At 48.2% G+C, this 25,152-nt stretch overlaps 1 protein-coding gene across 1 annotated transcript; it reads left to right on the top strand.

The window, feature by feature from the left end:
- Nucleotides 1-10,080: 10,080 nt before the first annotated feature.
- On the top strand, nucleotides 10,081-25,024 carry LOC142928856 (uncharacterized). Its single transcript, XM_076069280.1, has 4 exons — nucleotides 10,081-10,148; nucleotides 10,466-10,616; nucleotides 17,182-18,685; nucleotides 23,416-25,024. The coding sequence occupies exons 1-3, from the start codon at nucleotides 10,081-10,083 to the stop codon at nucleotides 18,646-18,648; spliced, it is 1,686 nt and encodes a 561-aa protein (XP_075925395.1). The 3' UTR covers nucleotides 18,649-18,685; nucleotides 23,416-25,024.
- The last annotated feature ends 128 nt before the right edge of the window (nucleotides 25,025-25,152 follow it).

Genomic DNA, 25,152 nt, shown 5'->3' with positions numbered 1-25,152 from the left:
ACGATCGATTAGCGCGCGGTGGAACCGGAATCGATTCCCGAGTTAACATTTCGTGAATTGAATGAATGGGGCGACTTGATTTGGAGCTTTCGCGACTTACAGGAATTACTCTTTGGTTCTTTCGGTGACGTCACGTAGAAAGAAAATAAATTAAATAATAGAGTACGACGTTTCGATTGCAACACAAGCAGCCGTCATCAGGTATAACTAACGGGGACGTGAATGAAACTAAACTGTTTATTATTTTATCAGGTAAGGTCCACTGAGCTGTACAGCTTGCTTTATTTTCTTCCAGAAGCGACACTGGCTATCACAAATGATAGCTCAACGACGAGTGCATACCTGTTTACAAACCCATAATCAGTGCCCACCTTATCACAGACCAATTCAGACCTTATTAGTCACCCCGTGCCCTTATGAATCTCAAAGTTCATCCTACACACTACACTACTATATGTGGCACATTAGGAATGGACCAATCTTTTAATAAATCCTTATGTGCTGTGCAGTACATCAATGCACGTGTGTACACCAGCATGCGATGACTGGGTTGGGCCTGTGGGGGAGTGCTGGCAGGGTTAATGATTAACCGGACGTGGACACCAGTCACGTGGTTAATGGAGACTCGGTGAAGATTGCTGTGTGTGACAACACGTGCTGTTGCATTCTACAGATTAACCACAATAAATGTATTTTTTTTATTTAAAGCTTTCGTGGTTCTTTCGGTAAAGTCACGTAGAAGGGAAACAATAAAAAAATATAAAACAATAAAAACAATAACATTTTATTGTTCTTTCGGTAAAGTCACGTGGAAGGGAAACAATAAAATAATAAAAATATAAAACAATAAAATATAAAACAATAAAAAACAATGACATTTTATTGTTTTATATTTTTATTATTTTACTGTTTCCCTTCTACGTGACATTACCGAAAGAACCAAGAACACAATAAATGTGTTTGCCCTCGATTTGGAGCACCTGCCCACGTCCTTCATTTCGAGTGTGCAACATACACCACTACGATATAGACTACTATACACTACATTATATACTACACTCTACACTACTACACACAACACTACTACATATCTGGCAATGCCTTATCAGTGCCTACCTTATCACAAACCAATTCATACCTTATTGGTCAACCCGTTCCCTCATACATCTCAACGTTCATCCTACAAAGTCCCATCACAAGGGTGAAACACAAACCAATTGACTAAAAAATGTTGCCCTATTGAAACGGCTGTACGCCGTGTGGACCTGAAAACTCAATTTCCCTGTAGAAGAACACGGAGTGTTACCCGTATGGGTTGACAGGTATGAAGTGCCTTATCATCATCACCGTGTGGAATTGCATAGCAGCTGCAAAATGCTCTAAAGGCGTAGAGACGTTGATTCTAAATGTGGAGGGGGAAAACCAGAGGAACCGGAGAAAAATCCACGCGACCACGGGGAGAGAAAGAGAGACGTGAAAGTATACAGCAGGTGTCAGGATCAGAATCGAACCCACCAACCTCCTGTATACCCGGCGAGGTAGGTAACATTCTCGCCTCCGATCAGATGCTCTGTAACTTTTTTTGTAAGCGGGCGTTTTTTTTTTACCCAAGCCATGATCATCATCAGCACCAGTAGGCATGGTCAATCCACTGCTGGATGACTGCCTCTACCAAGCCGCTGCCATCTCTCACGGGTTTCTTGGCTGCGATGTAACAATCCACCTACTTTTCGATTTAAAGCTTTCGTGACTGCAAGGATTCATCTTCTTTGGTTCTTTCGGTAAAGTCACGTAGAATGAGAATAAAATAATACATTGATAAAATAAAATAACACGATAGACAGTCTCGTCCCCTTCACCTGATGAAGGCCGCTTGTGTTGTGGCCGAAACGTCGTGAGAATATTATTGTGTTATTTTATTTTATCAATGTATTATTTTAGTCTCATTCTACGTGACTTTACCGAAAGAACCAAAGAAGATGAATCCACCTACTCTCACCTGCACTACCAGCTGATTTAGTGGCTCCATCTCTTCTCCTTCCTGATCCTCCTCCTCCTCGGTAGTCGTCCTCACGGATGCGTTCCATTCCTTGGTAGTTCACTTCATTGCTGTCCCGTCTAGCGAAGTTGTCCGTCTTGCCCCCGTCACCCCACTCATTCTCTCGAAAACTGATTGAATTTTGTCCCAATAAAACCCCGCGTGTGTTCTCTAATCCACGCGTTCTCTTTTGCGTGTGTGGCTGACAATGTAAAACCAATAGTTCCCCGATGCGCACAGCTCCTTCATGAGTGGAGAGTTAAAAGGCAATCGACAGTGGTGCGATTGTGGCCATGCAGAGAGTGAATCGCTGGCGATTGCGTTCAACGTCGGGGATGGCACAACTACCCCCGGGTCCAGATGTCTTGTGACCCCTATTTAATGATCGAAAACTTAATATTGTTAAAGTAAAGTTTATTTCGAACAAATTAACATATCAGGGGGCGGCGGGGGAAATTTATTGGTGAATTCATTGGGGGGGGGGGGCGGGTCACAATACATATGGACCACCATGTACAGTACAGTACGGGTACGTGAACACTGCCGAAGTCCCTCTCGGCGTGGCGAACAGCAACCCCGCCACGTTGGCGTTTAGCTCCCGCACGTTTAGCTGCCACGATACGCAGCAGAAGAGCACGCAAACACCCCCCCCCCCCCACCAGCGAGAGAAACACTCAAATCACCGCACCGTCAATATGCGCCGTACGGGATGCTGCCCGCGAAGGATGTGGGTTCGCCGAACTCGTCTGTCGGGGCACAATGCAGCATGTGCGTGTTGTATTTATTTAAAACCACCGTTGCTTGACGTGTTCGATGGGGGGGCGGGGGGGTGGTGGTCACACGCTCCCCGGCGCTTGCAATTTTTGCAGAAGTTCACGGTCCGAATCCGCGCGGTAACCCGGTGACCTCGAGTTCGATTGCATCCCACTGGGATTTTTTGCACACATTGTTGGTGTACGGTGCTTTTTTCAGGAATATTTTAGCTGTTTTTTTCCCATGGATTTTCTGTTTGCACAGTCACATAGTCACTTTAAGATGTTTTTCTTGTTCGTGTTTTTTTTGTTTGTTGTGGTTGCACCCGATTCAAGAGTCGGATGGCTCACAGGGCTATACCAAAATAAACTGAACTGAATGTTAACATCAGCGGCGAGTGATGGCTGGACTCGTGGCGTGACGCCCTCCGTTGGTGGTCAAGTTGGGGGCCCACAAACAACCACAATGGCCGAAATATTGGGAGGGCTTCATCCAGCAATGTAAGTAATTAGTATTAAAACACGGCGTCCCGGTAAACATGCCAAGCGTTGGCATGCGGTCGGAAACGTTGGATTCCTGGGGGGTTTGCTTGCTCTCCTACACGACACAGGCTTCCAGGCTAAATAGGAGATCACGATGATCAACATTGCATTTTCGATTTCAGGGCAAAGTGGGGCTCATTGAATAAGTGAAGTAATCCATTGCTGCGACTTGGGCGTGGCAGGAAGTTAACTCGCGACAATGGAAACCTTTCCTTTATTCAAAATGTATTCAGAATCGACGTCTCTGCGATGTTTCTCCACGTGAGGCGGGGATCGATTTAGAGCGAGATGGAGCCGCAGGCGGGCCCACTGCTGCACAAACAAGCCTCCCTCTCCCCCCCTTGCCTTCCGAGAAATAAGGGGCTGGGCGATGTCACATCGGGGCAATGACGGCGGTGCTGGGAAAGTGCTGTAGTGGTAGTGGTGGGGGGGGGGGGTCTTACACGTAGACTCTCATTTAAATAACTTGGGAAGCGCACGCCGTGGCCAGAAGGGATGGTGGTTTTAGGAATTATTAAAGTGATTGTGTCCAAGGAGGAGGAGAGCTCTTAAGAAGCGAGCTTTTCCTGCTGGGGAAGTCAACATGCATCAACATTGTATCTTCAATAAACTTCGAAACCCACACACGGAAGGAGAAGTATTATCTTTGCGGCCAAGGAATGAATGAATTAAACGCGTCCCAGAGCACATCCACCCAGGAGATGGAGCAATAAATTGAGGTCGTTACACCACAGGGTCGTCGTAGGCTGTCTAGCGGCTTGGTTTCTGACGGGTGGAGGGGAGGGGTATTTATCCAGCAGTGGACTGACCACGGCTACTTCTGATGGTTGATGTTGATTGCATACAACACATAGAAAGGGGGAAAACATCAAATCGTATCCACAGTGCGATTGCAATGTACACTACATGTATCTCATCGTGAACTTGATCATGGATATTACAGGAAACGATTAATCATCGTGCGCCACTGATGTGTCCACGTTCCAGTTGCACGTGTACGGTACAGCAAGCAATGTGGCCGTTGGCCGTAACTTCACGCACACGCAACCCAAATGCCACGTGTCGGTCAAGTCACCGGACGCAGCACCACGCAAATGCGTGTTCGAGATCGTGCGCAAAGCTTTCACGAGGTGATTCAGAATCAGAATGTATGCTGGAGAAATCCGATGAGCTATGAAGCTCTTTTCTTTCCCACAGACGTGCATTATTTTTCCCCTGCGCCTTCTGGATTTCAGAACACCTCGACATCGCTTCCTTCCTCCTGCCTTCCGTCAGATTCCGCTGCTGTTGCGAAATTGCTACCCGACTGGATGAGGACCGCTCACAGTCTAATCATCACCACCACCATCTGGATTTGGGTCATCCTCTTGTCACAAAGTTGATATGTCATTCAAGCCCCACTCTTATTACAGCCTAATCACTATCACCACCACGATCGCTGTTTTAAAAAAAAATATTATTTCTGAAATGATGCACGCAGCCACCGCGTGTCGGCTGCTCTCACTCACTTGAGTGTGAATAAAGATTTTAAATATTTGTTTTTATTGTCTGGATTAAGGTCACAGTCTTGTTCCACAGTTGACACGTCATTTAATCACCGCGATCATCAGCGCCGTCATCTGGATCTCTCTGTGCTCTGCTAACGCCGCTCTCACAGTCCCAGGCTCCTCCTGCACACGTGATTTACCCATGGTACCAATTAAAGTAATCGTATTAATTGATGCCTATCGAAGTGATATAAAACAAAAAACTATAGTTTTGAAAGTGACAGTAACCCGTTATATAATTACAATAATATAATCAATTAACAATATATTTAACCGTACCCAAATATTGTAACAAACAAAAACCTTTTTTTAAGCCGATACAATTATATAATTGTAACTTTTATAACTTTTGCCATACCTTCCCACCCCCCAGGTGACTTTATACACAGTTCAACTTTCGAAGTAACTAATAAAAATTAGAACTGACACTATACACACCTAAATATAATTCAGGATAGTCTGTTTTCACCCACAATTGTATACATTAACCATATTTTAGCCCTGTAAATTACACTCAACCAGGAATCCAGGCAATCAGCAATATGAACCTCTCCCTTCAATGAGTCAAACTCAAACCGGTTCACCTGCATGATTGGTCTGATGACGCCATGTCGTCTACTTAATAACTCAGATCAGGAATCCCATTCACGCAATGAGAGCCCAGCTCTGGCTAACGCCCGGTGATGCTGGATGCAGTGTTCAGTGAAACGCCGTACCAACGTGTCAAAATGAACAGCACTGTACCTTGGTTTTCAACGCAACCGGTTTGCTGAAAAACAATTGCCAAATGTACGCCACGTGACAACTTGATGAGTGTGGCTGTCGACTGGTGGAGGCCGCATAGCGCCAATTGACTTCATACTTACACGATTTAACCCAACATAAATCAATTATGGGAACCAAAGTTGAATTCTGGTTGTTCAGAATCGTCTTCCAGAGGACATCTCCACCCCCTGCAAGTTGGCTTTCCATCGCAATATTACCCAATTATAAACTAGTCTATTATTTCAAAACGATCCCAACCCTCTAGATGCATCTTACTTTCTGAAGCGTCTTATAATCCGGCGAATACGGAGGGTATGTAAGTTAAAAAAAAACATCGTGTCAAATATTAAAATAGATGCGCATACAATGCCTCCTTCATAGATGTATCTCTCTACACACACATTAACTTATCCTTTTCAGTTTACGCAACACATCAGGCTCCTGTGAGTGCATAATTTCAGCAGCATTAAGTACACGCACAAACAAAACTCATGGACTGGTTTTGAATTACAGTACAGTATATCATCGGCAAAGTGATATTTGCTTGAACCAATTCCGGTGAAGGGCTAAATGTAATATCCAAAGGACGCAGCTCTTTCAAATATGGGTTCGATGCTCATTTTAAATGCGACTCCAACAATACAGGAGGAATAAATAGCGAGAGAGCCAGAGAGAACAACAAAAAAACACGTGTAACCGTTTCTACGGGGATCTCATTTAGTCAGCGGGGGTTGGGTGTGTTCCAGCACTGGAGCGACAGAGCAGACTTTGTTAATTTTCACTTCTACAATGGGCTGTGCTGCGAAGTTTGAGGCCAGGTTTAAAGTAGCCGGAGCAGAAAGTGTGCAGAGAGGCAATGGTTCGCTGGAGCAGGGGGGTAGGGTCCTGGGTGATACCTCGTGGAGATACAAAAATAAACATCAAGACATTTGATCCATAGAGGAATGTCTTACAATTCCCGGACGTGGATGAGACATACATCTACAACAAAACCCAGCGATTTTAATCTGTACTGTTTCCAGGAATACTGGTAATTTTCCCTGGACGGGTACCGTATGCTCTGGATTAGAATATATATTTTATTTTCTGGTACTTTAAAACAAAAGCTGACGTGCGTGTCATAATCCAGTAGATGTGTGTGTGACCAGGTTAATTTAACTTTACTCTCGTCGGGCACACGTTTGTGGTGTGCCTTACTTTCAGGAAAGTCTTATAAACTGGAGACTTCCCCAAAACGAAGATGACATCCTAGGAGAAGCAAGGCAAGGGTCTCAGCTCTGGAGCCCAACTGGAGCCACAGCTGAGCTGCTGGAGCCAGCCTGGAGCCAGAGCTGAGCTACTGGAGCCAGCCTGGAGCCGGAGCTGAGCTACTGGAGCCAGCCTGAAGTTGGAGCTGAGCTACTGGAGCCAGCCTGAAGTTGGAGCTGAGCTACTGGAGCCAGCCTGGAGCTGAGCTACTGGAGCCAGCCTGGAGCCGGAGCTGAGCTACTGGAGCCAGCCTGGAGCCGGAGCTGAGCTACTGGAGCCAGCCTGGAGCCGGAGCTGAGCTACTGGAGCCAGCCGGAGCTGAGCTACTGGAGCCAGCCTGGAGCCGGAGCTGAGCTACTGGAGCCAGCCTGGAGTTGGAGCTGAGCTACTGGAGCCAGCCTGGAGTTGGAGCTGAGCTACTGCATTTCAGCCAGCAAAGCTGGATCACTGCCAACCCGCAGCCACAGAGCACACTGGGCCCGATTCATTAATGCCTATGACACACAAACGTGCGCATTGTCTTTCGCAAGACTATCTTCCGTTCACTTTTTTTAAAATTCCAAATGATCGTAAAACATTTTTTTATATATATGTGGCACTAAAGCGCGTATATATGTATTGAGCCACATATACTGTATAGTGTACTGTATAGTGTATTCACTACTAGATGGAGGGGCCTCCTCCATACCTTGCGGGTCGTGGGGGTTCTTTCACTTCACCGCTGCGCTAAGCTGGTCAGTTACAGACGATGGGGAGCATCGACCCCGGAGCATAGAAACTACAGTACAACAATGGATGTTGCTGCTTTTTCCTCTGCGTCTAGCAACCTCAAAAATAATAATATGCATTCACTACATTTGGTATCCCTTGCCAAGCCAATTACGGATGAAGCCCCCTCCACGCCGTATCGATGATGGAGGTTGTTTATCGATGCTTAAACGACGATGGGTCAGTGTGTGAAGGGGGAGTGGAGGGACAGGGCGGTGTGGATTCAGTTCCAATTCAGATATTACTCAACACCAACTTTATCCCTGGCCAGGGATCAAACTCAGGTAGCCGGATTTGTAGCGCAGTGCGGCTGACTTATTTATACTTACCAACTTTTGCGTGTCTATTTTTGTGACTTGCTTAGCTTTCGTATACTGTACTTTGGACCATCCGTTTGTGTATTGTTTGTTTTAACTTTTTGACCCGCCCCTAATCTGTGAAAGAAGAGCTTCATAGCTCATCGGATTCCTTCTCCAGTCGAAATAAATATTCTGATTTTGATATTTCTCAATCAAGTCTTGACTGATATCCTTTGCAGTCCAAATGGACAACACGCAAAGCCGATATGAGCCAGTAGATGGCAGGCGCGTGTTTATAGTTTGCAATGTATCTGTTGATGGACTATATTTACGCGTTCGTGCGGGGATGTAGCCTACGTGAATTGCAACCGATATGGATGTCCTGGGATTCGCTTTCCATTGACACTCGCAGGTCTTCTTCCAATCAACAAAAATAATGAGATAACATTCACAACAATCTAACATACCTACACCCTTGGTGACGCATCAGCAATAATCGCGTACAGAATCTGCTGAAACCCACGCGCGTTTACTGGAACGTCTGCGATCGTGCCACGTGTTGCGCCGCGAGCCTTCGTGACCACGAACGCACGAGTCACGTCCAAGGCGAGCCAACTTGTTGATACGAAAGATACACCAACTCTTGGCGGTCGTTGGGGGGAATAGAAGTAACACAATATACAATACGCCCCCGTTCCATATCCGTCTGCCCACATAGAAAAAAAAGTATTGTGTTACACAGCACATTGGCTTTCTTCGAGTGCATAATCCAGCAGCATTGGTTAAATGCAAGCCAAAACTGGACCGGTTAACACGTTCAGTGTCTCATCAGCAGTCAGGCTGGCTTGATTCATTGCTGGCGAACCGCCGATGTTACAGGGAAAGAATTTGGATCACTGACGAGCATTTGCGGGGCGGTGGGTGCACGGTCGGTAACGGGATTTATACAACATCAGCTGTGCACGGTTCCAGTGCCGGAGTAAGATAGTGCGGGGCCTGTAGCATATGTTATAAAGGGGCCATACATAAAATAAAAACGCATAAATATTAAAACACAAATTTCTAGCTTGCAGAGTAAAGTAATTATATTTTTTCATTTGCTATACAGCCAGATAATACGACAAATCCCAAACCTTAAACACCCAGTCGTTCATAAAATATGAAGGCAGTATAGTACTATAGTAATAGAGCAAGTGCAGAATCACTGAACCGGAATTGATAGCTTGAAAGCATTTAGCGCGGGGCCCTTGAAAGTGCGGGGCCCGTAGCTCCTTATGTAGCTCCTTATGTAGCTCCTTATGTAGCTCCTTATGTAGCTCCTTATGTAGCTCCTTATGTAGCTCCTTATGTAGCTCCTTATGTAGCTCCTTATGTAGCTACTTATGTAGCTCCTTATGTAGCTCCTTATGTAGCCCTTTATGTAGCTCCTTATGTAGCTACTTATGTAGCTACTTATGTAGCTCCTTATGTAGCTACTTATGCAGCTCCTTATGCAGCTCCTTATGTAGCTACTTATGCAGCTCCTTATGTAGCTCCTTATGTAGCTCCTTATGTAGCTACTTATGTAGCTCCTTATGTAGCTACTTATGCAGCTCCTTATGTAGCTCCTTATGTAGCTACTTATGTAGCTACTTATGCAGCTCCTTATGTAGTTACTTATGCAGCTCCTTATGTAGCTCCTTATGTAGCTACTTATGCAGCTCCTTATGTAGCTACTTATGTAGCTACTTATGTAGCTACTTATGTAGCTCCTTATGTAGCTACTTATGCAGCTCCTTATGTAGCTACTTGTGCTACTGGGACAATCCGGCACTGCACGGTTCCTTTAATAGACGACACTGGGGGAGATGACCGAGGGGGCTAGTTGGGTGTGGGTGGGCGATGGTGGTGGTGGAGGTCACGGTGGTCCTGTCATTCCACGCGGGTTTCGCTGTCACCGCGGGTCGCAAAATTTTAAGCCCTTACACAAACACGGACTCTGATTTACGAGGCAGGCTGACCGTGCCCGTCGGCGTTTGTTATTCTTGCTCCTCCCAACTCCACGAGCTCCAATAACAAGACCTGCGCACATGTCACGGTCACAGTGATGGTCAAAGCGACCTGCTGCGGCGAGAAAGACCATGCTCTATTCACTGCAGGATGAATGGCATCCCAAGGTGCCCGAGGTCTTCGGATCGCCTCTTTCGAAGTACGTCGAGGGCAGGGCTCATTTGCTGGGGTGATCGAGCTTTTGCCAGTGTAGCGTCCAAGCTCTGGAACGATTTGTCTTTGACGAGAAGACAAAGCAGAACGTTAGATATGTTTAAGTCTGTTCTTGAAACGTCACCTCCTTAAATTGGCATTTACCCCCGAGTTCTGGCCGTTTTACCCGCCAGGTTCTGTTTATTTGCTACTTTCCATAAGCGGCACATCGGCAATCTACGGCGTGCATTCCGCCGTACAAATGTCAATGATTGTCTCCTCTGGTTCTCCGCGATGCAACAATCCACCCTCGTACCCGCACAGGAGCTCATTCCATCGCTCCACCTCGGCCCTCTTGGGCGGCGTTTCCCCTCCTTTGGCTGCCACTCCATCGTTAGTGTCGTCCACCATCGGGGTGGCAGCCCCAGGCCCCGCGCTTTGGGGAGCCACGCGCTTCGACATCACGGCGTCAGATGTAATGCTTCCAGTTTAGTTTGAAGGCTGGGGGGGGGGGGGCACGGTGGGATTTGCCCCGAGCCCCTCTATAGACGACCCTGCTTCGAGTTGCGACTTATCCTGCCCGAGCCCACTTTACTCTTCTTAACGGTCAATGTGACAATGTCTCTGTGTTTGTTGTGCGTCCAACTTGCACGTGTTCTTCAATGCGCGTGTTGCTCTCTGCACGCCTGTCTCTGTGGCGATGCCGGCCGTATCAGAGGCTCTAGCGAGGAGGGTCAATGTCAAACGACGCACGCCACACGCACGTGTGTGTGTGGCTTTTTAGTTCACGTCAAGCATGATGACCCCCCCCCCCCCGTATCACCCAGGGGTGGAGGGGAACTTTCCAGAACCTATGACAAGTGGCTGTGGTAGCACTCTCGGCGCATGTATAGCCTCTCTGTCCCCAAATATACAGCATCTATATATACACACACACACGTGTGAATCCGTAATTTACAACGCACCCCGCGGTGAAAGTGTGGCGTCATCTGCCCCTTATGTCTCATGGGAGGCGATCACCTCAATTGCCCTGTTGGGCCACCTAACCAAAGCATTGCCATCATCATCATAATAGTTACAATCATTTTCATGGGGGATAGCAATTATATCGTCATCATCATCATCATCGTTATTATTACAATCGTTGCAATAATTGACCTCATGATCATCGTCATGGATGTGCTTATAATCTCATCATCAAGGTGCCATCATTATCAAGGTGTCATCATCATGGATGTCATCATTGCCATCATCACGGGTGTTATGATTACAGTCACCATCATCACGGGTGTCATCATCAGCAGCATCATTGAGGATAGCATGCCATTTACCATCTGCATAGGTAACGTGGCCTAGCAGCAGCGCGTTCGCCGCTTGTTGCGAGGGGATTCACGGTTCGAATCCAGCGTTCGCCCTGGTTATCACTGCGGGTGTAATAACCGTAAAAATGCTACGCGGCGTCCTGCTTCACAGTGGATTGTTCAAGATCCCCTGACGTCAGAGGGCCAGGAGTAGGCCGTTGTGTGCCGGTGAAATGGGCACAATTGGGCAAATAAAATCTGCACATTCTCAATTGGGATTACACAAAGCAATCATTGCCCTCTACTGACAGACAACTGCCCATTGGCAGGCTAGGGGATGAATCGCCTTGTACTCACGGGGACAGCAGCAACAGGAGGTGCTCTTTCAAAATGCTGAGATGAGATGCGACGCAAATCACTCCTAGACGCCCTGGTGAACAGGAGGGCGCGATTTCTAAAACAAATCTTTACCATTGTTACGGGCGATAGCACCGTCTCATTGTCATCACATGGGTGTTATGCTTATCATTTATGTGCTATCATCATATGAGTCGAATAGTGCTTCTCTCGTAGCCGGTGGGAGAGTTGAGCGATATTTCTAAGTGGAGGTCAGTGTGATCGAGCCAGTGGATGGCGTCAAGAGTGGTCGTCTGGCGTGTGAGTGAAACGATCGGAGGGCGTTGTGGCGTTACAGAGTGGTCCATGGTTTGAATTCTGTGGTCATGACTCGTGGCCTTTCATTCACTTTTCATCGGTGGTGGAGATTGTTGCTGCATTATCATCAAGGTGCGTCATCAACATCACCGCATTGTTTAATACCAAATCGAACTTACAAAATTAGTCACGTCTCAAAGCGCACAAACAGGTTCTGCACGTGCAAATGAATATGACCATCAATCAAGTAGCCAATTATAAACAGCACCTGAAGGATTTTGCATTTAATCGAGTTGAGAACTCCTAACCATCAACGCCTTATCCAAACTGTCCATAATAGAGGTTTTTGGAATAATAGGGTTTTTCCCCTTTTTTTTCTGGCAACAAAACTGAAACCTTTTTACGAGGATTCATGTCTGCATTAACCACAATACCTGCAGTCAAAATGCAAACAAAAAACATACTATGATAATATATGTTTTGTCCTTGAAACTGATTGGTCCACACCAAGGGACGGCTTTCTTTTGAGCCTCGACCCAATTGGTGCTCGACCAGATGACGCCAGAAGGCGTCACACAGCTCAAAGACAATGCACTACCAAAGTAATGAGGGCTCGGGGTGTGCATCTACATCATTAGACCTCCTTTGCCAGTACCAAAATGTAATAATAGGGTTTTTCCCCTTTTTTCTGGCAACAAAACTGAAACCTTTTTTTTACAAGGATTCATGTCTGCATTAACCACAATACCTGCAGTCAAAATGCAAAACAAAAAACATACTATGATAATATATGCATTGTCCTTGAAACTAAAAGGAAAGAGGTTTTGGGGCTATAAAAAGAGAATAATAGTGTTGTTTTACGCGTGAATTCCGTAATGATTGCCAACGTGCGTTTTGTGTTCGGAAGTATTTCACCTTCAGCGTGGAAGCTGTCGGGGCAAACGCGTTTGCGTGTTGGAAAATAATCCACTTTGCTCTGGATCGTATCGCGAAGGTTGAGGTACCTCTTGGGCCATCAGGGTAAGTCTCTTATTAGTAACACGACTTCACACGAAAGTTTGGTTCTGATAATTTTTACAAGCGCTATAGCGCCTCCCTCCCCCCCCCTCCCCCCCCCCCAGTTACAAACGGACAGAGCGAATGCATAAACTCTAACAACATAAGTTTACGTTTCACACGCATTATTGCACAAGTCCAACACCGTCATCGTTAAACACGGAGCTTCAGAGGGAGGGACACGACCCAAATGCCTGACTTTGACCGAGTAACATGCGGTGTGCGCGCGCGCGTGGCAGTGGAAAGTTGACAGCTAAGACTCGAGATGAAGAGCGAAAGTGCAAAGAGAGGAACGAGCCATTCGGCGCTCGGGCCTGCTCTGTTCTAATGAATTGTGCTGTCTAATGAATTGTGCTGTCATCAGTCGAACACAATCTGCCCGAGCCGACTCGCGCGACGGGGAACGTGTTGTTTCACTGACGAGTTCTGTTGGTGCAATATTTTCGACGCGATTGTTTTTGCGCCTATTTCTATTTGCTTCGTTTTGATTGCGTTTACGGTGAGCCCGGTCACTCTCGCAACCCTGGTCCCGAGATTTATCTCCTGGTTAAATAAAATAAACGGTGATTAGTGTCTGCAGGTGAACACATAACGGTGTAATTGTGGACGATGATGATGAAGATCGCGATGATGGAATTGTATTGCTCATGATACAATTCATGATGATTGAATTGTGTTGATGTTAACTTGACGATGAGGAGGGTAGTGATGGTTTGGTTATAGTAGTGATCATTTTACAGTGAAGTGATAATGATAAAGAGGTATTGTTGATATTAATGCAATGGTGGTTATAATATCCACATTATTCACCAACGACGATGTTCATAAAACCCACTAATCTCCATGTCTATAGATCCTTTCCCTCTCCGGCCACTGAATGACATTGAACGCTAAACTCCTCCATTCACATCTACCGACGATCGTGATGATGAAGCATTACAATTATACATTTTTACTCGCCATAAATGTACTCCAAAGTCCGTATTCCCACGCTGCCATGATCATTGCTCCCTGCTCATGACCTTACGCCGGCCCTCGTCCATTGGAGACAAGTCCACAATTCCATGGCGAGTACCAGTCCATCTATTATTTTTATTGTTGTAGCACAACCAGAGTAATAATTCACGCACAAGCCAATTCCTCACTGCTGGTCACTCGCGAGCCTCCGCCACCAACTCGCGATTGTGGGACACATTATTGCTATACGTGCACAAAGACAAATATCCCCCTTATAGCCTTAAGAGACTGTTGGAGCAAGTGCTGTTAGCGAGCACCTATGAAGGCCGACACGGCACGCCAGGGGGTGGGTGGCCAGCACCACGCCTGGCCGCCTTTGTCCCCCTCGCGGCGATGTTTACACATCGCACCAGGTACTCATTTGATGCTGAGTCGACCTATAGGAGGCCCAGGACCGGTGCAGATAATCGCCACCGGTGTTGGTAGCCGTGAGCGGGTATCGAACTCGGGGTCGCCGGGTTTGTAGCGCAGCGTTGCGCTCACCGCCACACTGCCGCTGCCCACACCCAGGGCTTATTTCTCACTCGATATTTGCCGGAACGCTGCCAAAGGCTGGTTTGGAGTAGGGTTGAGTTTTTTTTTTTGTTGCTAAGCGTATGCACTACCATTACACCTATCCGTAATAACCCCATATTAGTGTACCCCACATCCCTGTCATCCTGCGAACTGATTCATTCCGTGACAACGAACAAGAACGACGTTCTCCAAGTTGGACGCGGCGCGACAAAATAATTCCCGCACTCTTTTGGCTGTAATGAAACGCACGGTTGGCTACGTACGGTGCGAAAGAAGTTCAACACACGCACACACATACGCGCACACACACACACACACATCCCGCTGTCAGTCATAGCTTTCCATTCTTGCATTTGCCCCCTGTGCCCGGACAGCCTCGTGTTTACGTTGGGCTCCAGTTACGTGCGAATGGCCTTGGCGCACTCCCTCCCCCCATCCCCGACCACCACCCCACTCCATTACCGCGTGCCTCTCGCCTAATTGCGATAAGCTCAGCCGCCCAGAGACGACCACTCACTTTTGTTCCAAGGGTCTATTTTTTGCTGCCACCGAAATCCAACATAGCACACAACTCACTCCCCCCCCCACCCCCGCCACTACCCTCCTCTTATCATCAGTGCCACCATCTCCTGACCTGCACCACCCCCTCGCCCCCCCCCCACTCCACGACACGGCAATAAAGAGAGAAGGGCACGCAGTGTGTCCGCTTAGTCGCCTGCGACCAGCGACAGTTCCTCACCGCTTGCTTGCCATCAACCACAGGTAGCCAGAGCGAGGCGTGTGCTGCTGTTGCGTGTGCGCGCGTTAGAGCCCCGGACCAGAGATCTCATCCTGTCGGTGCCACCAGATCTGTGGCATCATTTTGAAACTGTGCCACTTTCTCTTTGCGCGGTGGCCGATAACAAACGGTGAATGATGTGATATCCGTGTGAACTGAGTGGGTTATCAAGTGATACACTCATCCATACGTGTACATGTATCGGTGCTACTAACGTTTTGCTTACGTTAGGTCGTACCAATGTCTGTTCTGGCCCATGGTGTGTGCGTGTGTGGGTGTGTGTATATCCATGTTTGCCAACGCTAACCGATTTAAGTGGTGGTGCTGCTGATTTTCAAGACCGTTTTTTTTCGCCTACCGATTTGAAAAGCTAATCACACTGCTTTAGAAGCATGTGCTTTGGGTAAATTCAGCTGTAAATGAGTGTCTATACGGGTGGTCAAAATGTTTTGCTTTAAAATATCTGATGTAATATTTGTAATTGGCACCTTAATATCTCTCGTGTTATATTTATTTGTTGCTAGAACGTTCGTACCCGCCCCGACTGGACATCTGTGAAAAAGAGCTTTATAGCTCATCGGATTCCTCCAGTATAAATACATAGTCTCATTCTGATTCGCAAATCTCGTCATTAAAAACCATTTTAAAAAATGTGTTTCCAACCTATATAGGCTGTAATGTCTTTAATGTGGCAAAATTGTGACAATTGTGTATTTTTGGGATGTTTCTATGAAGATGCAGACTCAACTATGAATATGTATACCCAATGGTAGGGCCCTCACCCTTCAGGAACATGAGAATATCAGTCACTCGTTCTCAATAAATGTCTACATTGCACGTCCGTGCGCGCAACTTCACTCGGCGTGAGCAAAGTGGCTCCGTGCACAAGAGTTTGTGTCGGTCATTACGTAGTCGTGTGCCGTTGTCGTTATCCATTTAACACGTTTCGTTTCCAAAGCAAAAAAATATATATATCCTGAACCTCGCCGCAGATCGACTGTCCAAAACGAGCAGCTGGTACGGCGTGTTAATATTGGCATTTGGTGATGCAAAGGCGGCCGGGCACGGTACTCGCTGCACCACCCCCTCTGGAGCGTGGCGTCGCAGAATCGTGAAGGACGGCGGTGGCGACAAGGGCGCATAGTCATCCAGCAGTGGATAGACCACAGCTCATGCCGATAATTAAGATTTGCTTTGTCAGAGAGCGAGGGCCAAATGCCCCTTGCAATTGATAGAGACGGGGGGTTCGCCTATTTTTATACAGTGTCACAAGTTAAAATTGTAATTAGCTAGTAACACTTAATTAGGAAGCGTTGTTGTATTACGCTTCTAGCGACTTAAATGACCGCTATTGAGTAAGAGGGAGGGTGTTAGTCCGGCCAGCAGACCAAGCCCGGCCGCTATTGTCTCCCCAGTGCCAGCTGCTGCATCAGGTACTCCAATTTAAAGACCTACGCGGAGGTTCAGGACATTTGCGTTTGTAAACGAGATATGTTGGTACATTGCGCGCGTACGAGACGCTTAAATAGCGTCACGAATGTAGCGATTAGAACACTGCGCTCTGAGCCCGGTGACGTGAGTTGCATTCCCGACCACGGCTAACGTCAGTGGAGGGCGGCATCTGAAGCGTTCCTGTCGCACGTAATACAAGCGACAATGTTCCCGGGGACCTTCGTGGTGACTGCAAGGACACGGGTTTCTCTCGCCTTGTGCGGTAGATATGGGTTCGAAGAAAAGGGCGCACAAAAGCGAAACCGCACGAGATCGCTGCCTGCCGAGGAGCAAACACAGAACACAAACACACAGTACACACACACAGAGTACACACACACACACAATACACACACAGAGTACACACATACAGTACACACACAGAGTACACACACAGTACACATACACACAGTACACACACAGTACACACACACAGTACACACACACAGTACACACACAGAGTACACACACACACAGTACACACACAGATTACACACACAGAGTACACACACACAGTACACACACAGAGTACACACACAGAGTACACACACAGAGTACACACACACACAGTACACACACAGAGTACACACACACAGAACACAAACACAGTACACACACAGAGTACACACACACACAGTACACACACAGAGTACACACACACAGTACACACACAGAGTACACACACAGAGTACACACACAGTACACACACACAGTACACACACAGAGTACACACACACAGAACACAAACACACAGTACACACACAGAGTACACACACACACAGAGTACACACACACAGAACACAAACACACACTACACACACAGAGTACACACACACACAGTACACACACAGAGTACACACACACAGAACACAAAACACAGTACACACACACACACAGAACACAAACACAGTACACACACAGAGTACACACACAGAGTACACACACAGTACACACACACAGTACACATACACACACAGTACACACACACACAGTACACACACACAGTACACACACAGAGTACACACACACGCAGGACACACACACAGTACACACACAGAGGACACACACACAGTACACACACAGAGTACACACACACACAGAGTACACACACACAGAACACAAACACACAGTACACACACAGAGTACACACACACAGTACACACACAAAGTACACACACACGCAGGACACACACACAGTACACACACAAAGTACACACACAGAGTACACACACACGCAGGACACACACAGTACACACACACAGTACACACACAGAGGACACACACACACAGGACACACACAGTACACACACAGAGTACACACACACAGAACACAAACACACAGTACACACACAGAGTACACACACACACACAGGACACACACAGTACACACACACAGTACACACACAGAGGACACACACACACAGGACACACACAGTACACACACAGAGTACACACACACAGAACACAAACACACAGTACACACGCAGAGTACACACACACAGTACACACACACAGTACACACACACGCAGGACACACACACAGTACACACACACAGTACACACACAGAGTACACACACACAGAACACAAACACACAGTACACACACAGAGTACACACACACACAGTACACACACAGTACACACATACACGGTACATACAGCACACACAATGTTGCCTCACGTCCGACCGCATAGCCGCATGTAGAGTGAATTCAAATCGTGCGACTTTTGGGTAAAAATAGATTCATAATATAGTTTTTTTGGGGGTTAGATCGCGAAATAGATTAGCTACATATACGCGATAGCGCACAAAACCAACCCGCAAAAAGCTGCCAGTGGAAGGAATGATTGTGATACCATCGCACCGATGGCAGGAAGGATTGTGATACTGATGGCAGGAAGGATTGTGATACTGATGGCAGGAAGGATTGTGATACTGATGGCAGGAAGGATTGTGATACCGATGGCAGGAAGGATTGTGATACCGATGGCAGGAAGGATTGTGATACCGATGGCAGGAAGGATTGTGATACTGATGGCAGGAAGGATTGTGATACTGATGGTAGGAAGGATTGTGATACCAATCGCAGGAAGGATTGTGATACTGATGGCAGGAAGGATTGTGATACCGATGGCAGGAAGGATTGTGATACCGATGGCAGGAAGGATTGTGATACCGATGGCAGGAAGGATTGTGGTACCGATGGCAGGAAGGATTGTGATACCGATGGCAGGAAGGATTGTGATACCGATGGCAGGAAGGATTGTGATACCGATCGCAGGAAGGATTGTGATACTGATGGAAGGAAGGATTGTGATACTGATAGCAGGAAGGATTGTGATACGGAAAGCGGCAAGGATTGTCACACCACTCTTGCCAAACAGCAGATGGGCTCCGCCTTGCCAGAGCGCGGGGTCGGGTTTCACAGGGTCGGTTCGGATAAGGGTGGCGGAGGTGAGCAAACTCATAGCTCAGTAACGTAAGCGAGAGGCGACAGCTTCAACAGATTAAGTGGCGCTCATCGGTTGTCAAAGATGAATTCAGACATCGACGAGGCGGTTGAGAGTTATAATTATCGTGGTGGTGGTGGTGACGATGGCGATGTGCGGTGGTGTAACGGTCGGCACGGTCGGCATGCTCGACTTGAAATCCAGATGTTGCCGGCTCGATTCTATCTCCCGGCGCGGTAACCGAAACATCGGGCATGTTACTCACCGACCCTGACGCCTGCTGTATTATTTGGAGTTTGCGTGTCTGTCTCCCCGTGGTCGCGTGGATTTTTTTCCAGGTCCTCCGGTTTTTCCCTTCCCCATTTAGATTCAACATCACGCGTTTAGAGTATTTGGCTGCAATACATTTACGTGTGATAAGCCACTACTTCGTTGAACTATCATTTGTGACAGCCAGGTGGCTTGTGAAAAAGAGCTACATAGCTCAGTGAGCCTTACCTGGTAAAATAAATAATTATTTAGTTTTAACTTTTATTGTATCCCCTCCCACTGCCTCTGTGCACCCAGTGGGGTTAACGAGTTTAGTTCAAAGCGTCTTGTGTAAATGTTGTTAATACTGTAACGAGAATTGAAAGGGGGAAAACCCTGACATTTTGGCCCACTGGCCTTCTTCAGGGAATAGTAATGAGGAAGGTTAACCGAAGATTAGTCACGAACATGGCCATGAGAGTGACCACAATGTATTATTTAAATGTACGATGTAATCTGCCATCAAATGATAAGAAAAAAAGGAAAACATTCATTTCTCATGCGCAGTCACTGCGAACGACGCTGATAATTGTAATAGTTGATAATAATCATGTTTGTTGATTTCATAAAAGCGACGTCCATGACGAAATCTCAAATGCGCTGTACAGAAAAGTCCTCCAAAGTATAAATACATTCCAACCGAAATAAAAACTGATAATAACATGAATAACTAAACTCTTAAATGCCAATAGACAATTGGAATAACTACGATATAACAACAACATATCGTAAACATAGGTTTACCAAGCTGCATGTAAAAGTAAAAACGTTGTTTTTATTTGACCAGGTAATGCCACTGAGCTATAGAGCTCATTTTCAAAAGCCACCTGGCCAGAAATGATAGCTCAACGAATTGGATAATCACGTCGAAATTTACAGCAGCCAAATACTATAAACGCGTGACGTCTATTCTAAATGTGGAGGGAAAAACCAGAGGAACCGGAAAAAAAATCTACGCGACCACGGGGAGAGAGACACGCAAACTCCAAATATACAGCCCGTCAAGGATCGGGATCGGACCCACGCCCTCCTCTACACCAGACGAGGTGGTTAGCATCTCGCCACCGTGGCTCTGCTAACAGTCACAATTCCTGGTTGATATATAGCAGCGTGTCCACCGCAGTCTGGGGTGCAACAGCAGCAGGATTCACGATCACCCAGCGTTCGCCCCTTTGAGGTGATGTCGGTGTGGACAGCAGCCTGGGAATCCAGGGAGCGTAAATGGCGTGGAGGGAGTGCAGCATTGATGCGGATTAGCAGCAGTCTTCGAGAGTTGGCTGCGTACGATCACTGTCACGACGAGCGCTCAAGATAACGGTACGCCGGTCATGTTAATTGGGGCCAATTACGACCGACACAGAATACGTGGACAGGAATAGAGGGGGCTGCGAATGGGATGTCAGTAAATTTGAATGATGCCAACGATCTTCGGAAAATGTGATGTCGGCGACCTTCAGGCGGGTGACGGAGACTTGCCCAAGGGAGAAGCCGCGAGCAATGAGCAGAGTGAGCGAATGGCGACGCGAGGCAGCTTCTCGCATTCGACGAGCACGTGGGAGTGGTGGCGCAGTGCACAAATGAGCCCGGCAACCACAGTTAGATTCCCTGCCACGGTTAATTAATTATCAGTGGCGGCGAGCGACGCCTGAAGCCGTTGTGTGCTTCCACCACCCCGCAGCCCCCGGTCGCCTCTACCCCCACACCCCCACTCCCCCACACACCTCCTACCCCACACCCCCACTACCCCACACCCCCACCCCCCCACACCCCCACTCCCCCACACCTCAACTCCCCCACACCCCCACACCCCCACACCTCAACTCCCCCACTCCCCCACACCCCCACACCCCCACACCTCAACTCCCCCACCCCCCCACTCCCCACATCTCCACTCCCCACACCCCACTCCCCCCCATACCCCCACTCCCCACACCCCCACTCCCCCCCACACCCCCACTCCCCCCCACACCCCACCCCCCATTCCAGCCGTCCACTCCGCCAGGGGAATGTGACATTGTGAAAGTGCTCAGCAAGACTACCTCCCCAGGCGCGGCGGCCGTGGTTATTTTTTACCCCCCCCCCCCCCCCCACGACAATCGGCCTGGTGGCTCGGGCCCCATACATGGAGAGCAATTTTTTCTCGACGGGGGGATGGGGGGGAGGGGGATCCAAAGATTGCTGGGGGCTGGGTGTGTTGGTGGGGGGAGGTGATGGTTACAATCTTAGCGCTATTGTTTCGCGTTCTATTGGAACTCGGACTGCAAACGACTGACGCGGCCTGCTGCTGCTGATGATGATGACGATGGCGCTGCTGCTGCTGATGATGATGACGATGGCGCTGTCGTGCGACGTTGCCGCATGTTGGGTGACCCACATCTGTCACGCGTTGGCCGACCCACATCTGTCACGCGTTGGCCGACTACACAGTTTGAATTTCAGGCGGACACACGGACACATGGCCCAGCGTAGAGAGAGAGATGGAGGAATGCCGGAAGGATAGATGGATTAACGGATAGGCAGGCAGGCACATAGACCCCATACTTGTAGACTTAAGATGTATCCATAGAAATGATCGTAGGGGGGACAACGATGTCGGGACAGCCAGCCAGAGGTGAGTAGAGTCGACCCGATTTCACCTAGAGCTCTATAGACCGCTAAACAACTCTTAGTTGGCATGGGACGTGGTGTAACCACGATGTTGCCGCCTGACACGGGCAGGTCCGTCGCAGAGGTATCCTGTAGTTGTCGCGTTTCTCACTAATTCGATGTCGATAGTTTAATTATTACGAGTGCTTGCTTAGCCAGGAAAGCCCTCGCCAAGTCTCGGGAATCTTATTCAGGACGGTCGTGCCAGGTTTTCGCGGTTCAGGGCGATGATTGCTGCCGTGCGTAAACCCAATTGCCTAATTTATATTTCCAATTAAACCGTTCCCACCGCATATAAACATCCCTCCCTCTCCCCTCCCACATTGTAAGAACAACTCGTGTGGCGATGTCGTTCTGTTCGTTGGGCAAGCGCGTGAAGCGATGACAGACCCCAGGGAATTCGGGCTGACTGCCAGAATTCAGGGGCCACACGTGTGTCGACTTCAAATATAGATCGTGGAGAAACGCGAGGCTCCGGACGGCAACTCGAGTTCAGAGAAAGGGAATGTGCGCGCATAGCTCATGGAAACTCCGTAAGAGAGGATGAGACACGGGCAGGCAGTCGTTCGGACAGGACAGACACACGAAGTGCAATCGAGGAGCGGAACTCGCATTTTGAATTTGTGGGTCTCGGTGATTCTCCACCCCTCAACCCTCACCCATCTCCCACCCCCCGCCCCTATCGAAGGAATTGTAAACGGACACGATGTTGTCATATTAAAGGTTTGAAAGCCCACGTGCAAACATTCTTCGAAAAAAACGACACACGGTTTCAAATAATAAATAATGTCATCAATTCTGTCTGACAGTCGGGGCCGTCCAAGCGGGGGGGGGGGGGGGGGCTAGGACAACTCCCACCACCCCGACTCCTTCAAACGAAACCGGAAGGTTTACATCTCACACCGTGACGTCCAAGCGCGCGGTCACCCCCCCCCCCCCAAAGCGCCGGGCCCGGGGCTTTCGCCCCGATTGGCCGTGCACCCCAGGGGACGGCTCTGTTGACCCTACACGCGTGTGTGTTTGTGTGTGTGCGTACACTTGTCTCGCTTTCCACAGTCTCCCGAGTTCACCGTCCGTTGTCAGACTCCACCAGCCAAGATGCCGTAAGTTTCCACCCAGTTCACAATGCACGTCGCGCTCGAAGGTTAAACAGTCCACCGCAGTCGTAACACAACCAAGCGGTCCCAGCAGTTGTCTTTGCCGCGATCGCATTTGTCCAAACCTTGTCTGTTAATAAAAAAATATATATACTAAACACTCTTAATACGGCGCGTTAGTCCAAGGCATTTGCGTCGAACACGAAATGTTATAAAAGGTGCCTTAGGCTGGAAACGACGAGCCTTGGGCATTACTTCTGAACCTACACTCATCTCACGGCAAACGAATGAATGCCCGCGGTTCTTTGGGCCAGGTTAATACTGAACGCGAGGAATTAAAAGGGGGCCTTATTCTGGCGCTGAGTGCCTCGGGTCTTAGCAGCTGAACTCTTAAGAATTAATACTGCGGCGTTCGAATCCTGCACTTGTCCGGCTACGCTTTTAGAACCTCGTGTAGACTTTGCAGCAGCCACAGACAAGCAGCGGCGGGCAGTTTGGTGGCGATCTTTCGCCAGAACCACGATAGCCGCAGGCGCCACTCACGCAATCTCACTCACCAACGCGCGCCCCTTTAAGTTCACAAACTCAAGTGGAGTTGTGTTCACTCACTCTCCCCGCGAATGCCCTTGCTCCGTGCGTGTCCTTGTACACTCTGAGATCTCGACACAATGCAGCACGTGGCGTGCGAGGTGCCACGGTGGTGAGACGTTAAATACCTCGCCTGGCATGCACGAGGTCGTGGGTTTGATACAGACCCTGACGCCTGTTGTATTATTTCGAGTTTGCGTGTCTCTCTCCCCGTGGTCGCGTGGATGTGTTTTCCAGGTGCTCAGGTTTTTCCCTTCCCTATTTAGATTCAACATCACGCGTTTAGAGTGTTTGGCTGCAATACATTTCAGCGTGATAAGCCACTTCTTCGTTGAGCTATCGTTTGCGATAGTCGGGTCGCTTTTGGAAAAAAGCTACACATCGCTCAGTGGGGGCCTTACCTGGTAAAACACAAAAATAGTTTATAGTTGACGGTCTTCAAGTCGTTTGTGATCAACACTAAGTTCTTCAACTTGTCTCGCCCCTCCCCTTCCTTACCACCCCGGTGGGGTTTCCGCGGGCGACTCCAGTGAGGAGGTGAGCGAAGTCGTTCTCATCCCGCACCTGTCAGTCGAGTGAGCAGTGAGGTGGCAGAGGGCCTCCTCATACGGCTCCTCACAATGGCCACGTCAGGGGGTGGGGGGCACTCCTGAGCTGGAGCCACTGAGAACCCGGGTTCGAATCCGGGTTCCACGCCGCCGGTGATGATTAAACGGGGTTCTCATGCGTCGGTGAGACTTGGGCCTTAGCCGGTCACCAATAAAATCTGCGAACCAAGGAAGCAAATTGGAAAACAGGGCGGACCGTGGTGACGGGAACGCGTCCGGAGTTTGCTGCGTAAACAAATGCTGCTCGACAATATTCGTCTCGAAAGGCAATAGGCCTTTGATTTGGAGATATGGACTTGCGTCTATAAATTCATGTTTAAAAAAAATGCACTGCGGTTTATTTGGAGTGGAGCGGTGGCACAGTGGACAGCACACTGCACAATCAATTCCGCGACCTAGTTCGATTCCGAGGCACGGCTAACACCCTGCCTCACTTAACCCACACTGACCAGTAAGGTCAAGCATGGTCAAACAGCCCTCATGACTGACACGGCATGGGA

The sequence above is a fragment of the Petromyzon marinus genome, chromosome 24 (genome assembly GCF_048934315.1).
Source record: "Petromyzon marinus isolate PM22_M1 ecotype Great Lakes invasive population chromosome 24, UKy_Petmar_22M1.pri1.0, whole genome shotgun sequence".
In the NCBI taxonomy this organism is placed as follows: domain Eukaryota; kingdom Metazoa; phylum Chordata; class Hyperoartia; order Petromyzontiformes; family Petromyzontidae; genus Petromyzon; species Petromyzon marinus.
This window is presented reverse-complemented; position numbering and strand designations above follow the sequence as displayed.

Coding starts and splice junctions, on each gene's coding strand:
- LOC142928856 (XM_076069280.1), top strand. CDS start 10,081: ATGCTCTATTCACTGCAGGATGAATGGCATCCCAAGGTGCCCGAGGTC. Junction 10,149..10,465: donor TTCGGATCGCCTCTTTCGAA/GTACGTCGAGGG, acceptor GTACCCGCACAG/GAGCTCATTCCATCGCTCCA. Junction 10,617..17,181: donor TCGACATCACGGCGTCAGAT/GTAATGCTTCCA, acceptor CTTGTGCGGTAG/ATATGGGTTCGAAGAAAAGG.